Raw genomic sequence first — 3535 nt, 5'->3', positions numbered from 1 at the left:
GTAGATAGGATCAGGCATTCAAGGCCCACTGGAGGTCATAGGACAATCCCCCGGTACAAACCACCCTCCATCTTAATTCTTTCTAAGCATCTGCTTCATGAGGCTTGTAACCTGTACACCTTAAGTTCATAAGCAATTTATCCCTATTTGTGCTCCCCCCCAAATATTTGAAGCAATTTAAAAATAAGCACTCTTAAAAAAAGACATCAAAAAATAAAACTAGAAAGACGGCTCACAGTTAGGTAGGTGGAGGTAACGTCTACCCTGAATGTAGAGTAACACAGCTGAGAGAGTGCTGAGTTCGCTCTGAGATTCCTGGTGGCAGAGGTGAAGACAGACAGAGACGGGGAGACAGAGAGGGAGCAAGGCAGAGAGTTCCTGTTGCTGGAGAAAAGGCAGCATCCCGCTGACCGGCCTTGACACACCGAACATCAGTCCTCCTGTCCTTGAGAAGGAGCGGCTTCGGTGTTCGTGAGTGGAGAGGCAAGGCACGCTACGGACCCGGGATGACGGGCCTTCCCCCAGACCAGGCACAGACAGTGGTGGGACTCGCGGCGGGGACACACGACACTGCTCCCCTTGATGATCCACTCTGGACCTTTCTCGGGTTTCTGTCCGTGGTTTTCTTGGTTTTGGGGTTTTAGGGTTTCTCCCCCGCTCTCCCCGGACTGAAATTTTGGCACAAGTGCTACTCTTAACCAAAACTCTGAGAATGAACAAAGTTGTTCAAAGGTTAGTTTGAACTACCTGTTTCACTTACCTCTCGAGAAAAACCTGGTCTCTACTACTTTGCTCTGGAAAGAGTTCTGCGGTCAGATGGGTTCAGGAAATACTACCAGGGGGACAAGGTAAATCAGTTCTGCCTTCCACAGATGAGTCTACACCCCACCGTCTGCGGGGCAGACCTCACACACGTGGACAAGAGCCTTTCTTCTCGGAATGCCATTCACACCGTACAGGCGCCAAGCGGCCGAGGCCGGCAGAGCGCAAGGGACATGGAACGTTATGACAGACGGCCTGGTTTTAAGTCCCAACAGGGTCACTGCCTGACTGTGTGGTTGTGGGCAATGCCATTTCTCCGAACTCTGGCTTCCTGGCCTGTCAAATGGGCCCGATGGTCACGTTTCGGACTTGAAGCGTGGCGCAGTACTTGCAACGCAAGGGAGGGGTCTGTGGGGGCGGAATGCCGCTCAGAGGGGGCTGGGAGGCCCCAGTGCTCGGGGCACCGAAAGCTTGGGTCAGCCACCACCTGCTATGGAAGTGAGGGGGGACAGGTGGGCGGTGTTCTGCTTCCGCCAGCAGGCACTAGGGCACCGGGCTGATGGGGTCCTTGGACACGGGGGCGCTGGGCAGGGACTTCAGGTACTCCAGGTGCCTCCTGGCATCCTCCTGGTTCTGGCGCACGTAGTACACGACGTAGGTGATCACCATGGCGAACCAGCCGAACATGGTGACCAGCATGGCCACGTCGGTGGTCTTGCGGTGGGTGCTGCAGAAGCTGACCCCGGAGTCCAGAGCCTGGATCAGCGGCTTCCCCACGAACTCCTCCTGCGCGGCCGTGTGGCAGGCGATCTCGTCCACGGACTCGGGGTCCAGCTTCAGCTCCCACAGGGCCTCCTGCAGCGCACACTCGCAGTGCAGGGGGTTGTGGGACAGGCGGATCTTGGCGCTGAGCTTGCCCAGGGCATCCTTCGGAATCCTGCGGATGCGGTTATGGGACAGGTCCAGCAGCCGCAGGCCCCCGGCCAGGCCCGAGAAGGCAGCGGGGCCGATGGTCTCGATGGTGTTCTGGGACAAGTCCAGCTCCCTCAGCTGGTTCAGGTGCTGGAAGGCTCCGTTAGGGACGTGGGTGAGCTTGTTGGCATCAAGCTTCAGGAGCACAGCGTTGGCGGGGATGTCCTTGGGGATCTCCTGCAGGCCCCTAGCACTGCAGTGGACGGCCACGGCCCCGGCGTGCTCAGGGCACTGGCAGCTCTGTGGGCAGGAAGCGCCCAAGCGCAGGCAAAAGAGGAGGATGAGGCAGGAACCCCCCGCGGGGACCGGCAGGGATGAGGGGCTCTGCTTGCCCACGGGGCCCATGCTGACCACACCTGGGGACCGGCGGACGGTGGTCTCCTCCCAGCGGGTGCTGCAGACCTGCGATCTTCCTCACCCCCCCAGCCGCCGCTGTGCAAGTGACCATCTGACACAGGCGTCAACGCTCCCTCCTTCCGTGCAAGGAAAAGCGGTGTTCTCCTCCAGTCCTAAAAGAGAGCGGCAATCAGCATCGCGGTCCGCAGGGAACCCCGGGGAACACTCTGACTCTGCGGGAGATGTCACGGGCACACTGAAGCATCTGACCAGCGGGGGTCTCTGTAACTTCTTTCCGAGATTCCCAAAGCCACCCAGAAAAGCAAGGGCAGGTCGCGCTGACCGCTGGCTGGTCCGGGAACCCTGGACACACCCATGGCACACCTAGAGGAGCAGGGGCTGGCCCGCCGGAGGAGGGGTCACCCCTCCGAGCTCCCGAGGCTGGAAACCAGGAAGACGGGGCTGCAGGGGTTTCCCAAGAAAGAGGAATGCAGGGCAGAGGGATGGGCTAACGACTGGCAACCGAGCGGTGCGCGCTCCTGGCCGCCGGGGTGGCCGCCGGGGTGGCGGCCGTGGCCGGGGTGGCGGCTGTCGGAGCTTAGCACTTTGCTCATCCTGACACCCCTCACACAACTGTAAGCTCGGAGAGAGCCCTTCTTTGTCAGCCCAGCGGGGACGAGCACGCGGCCCCGGGGGCGGCGCCTTGCATTTCAGTTGTGGTGGAGAAAGAAGGAGAGCGAGAAGGGAGAAAAGCCAAGCCCTGGGCGCGCGGCCGCGCTGGGGCGTGGAGTGGCGGGGCCGCGCGCGGGGCCTGGCGGGCGGGGCTGGGACCCCAGACCCGGGATCCCGGGACCCTGCGACCCCGGGCGGCGGACGGGCGGGCGGGGGCTTTACCTGCGCGGCCGCGTTCGGAGGCCGCTCTGCGCGAGGCTCCCGGCTGCTCGGAGCCCGACCCGGAGCCACACCCCGGCGCGGCGGCGACCCCGGGCCTGCGCCCACCTCTGCGGCCGCTCGGGACACACGCGGCTCGGCCTTCGGCTCCGCGGGGCGGGGCCTGGGGTGGGGGCGGGGCATGGGGCGGAGCCTTAAGGGCGAGATGGGGTGGGGCCTGTGGGAGGGGCGGGGCTTGAAGCGGAGCTGTAAGGCAAGAACAGACGGGGTCTGGAGGCGGGGCCTGAGGCGGCGGAGGGGCGGGGCGGGGCTTGAGGCGGCGCTGCGAGGAGGACGGGGCGGGGCCTGAGGGGGTGGAGGGGTGGGGCTTGGGCGGAGTCTCGGATGGGGCGTGGCCAGGACGAAGCGGGGCTTGAGGACCAGGGGCCCGGCCTGGGGCGGAGGGTACGGCCGGGCTTGGGTGGAGTGTGGGGGCTGTGGGACGGGAGCGGGGCGTCACTCTTAGACGGAGGGTGGGGCGCGGGGAGGGATGGAAATTTCAGGGTCTGTGGGCGTGGCTGGGGGCGGGCCGTAG

General features: G+C 63.6%; 1 protein-coding gene across 1 annotated transcript; it reads right to left on the bottom strand.

Annotated features, from left to right (window-relative positions):
* Window positions 1-1305: 1305 nt before the first annotated feature.
* Window positions 1306-3078, bottom strand: LRRC3 (leucine rich repeat containing 3). The gene is made up of 2 exons (XM_032392488.1): window positions 2965-3078; window positions 1306-2243 (listed from the first exon to the last, which is right to left on the bottom strand). Exon 2 carries the CDS (start codon window positions 2077-2079, stop codon window positions 1306-1308), a length of 774 nt encoding a protein of 257 aa, XP_032248379.1. The 5' UTR covers window positions 2080-2243; window positions 2965-3078.
* Between the last annotated feature and the right edge of the window lie 457 nt (window positions 3079-3535).

Source organism: Phoca vitulina, unplaced genomic scaffold (genome assembly GCF_004348235.1).
Source record: "Phoca vitulina isolate PV1807 unplaced genomic scaffold, GSC_HSeal_1.0 scaffold68, whole genome shotgun sequence".
Classification (NCBI taxonomy): domain Eukaryota; kingdom Metazoa; phylum Chordata; class Mammalia; order Carnivora; family Phocidae; genus Phoca; species Phoca vitulina.
Note: the sequence above shows the minus strand (reverse complement) of the source record. Positions and strands in the feature narration are given on the sequence as shown.

Excerpts from the sequence above, each read along its gene's own strand:
- LRRC3 (XM_032392488.1), bottom strand. The coding sequence starts at position 2,079 with ATGGGCCCCGTGGGCAAGCAGAGCCCCTCATCCCTGCCGGTCCCCGCG.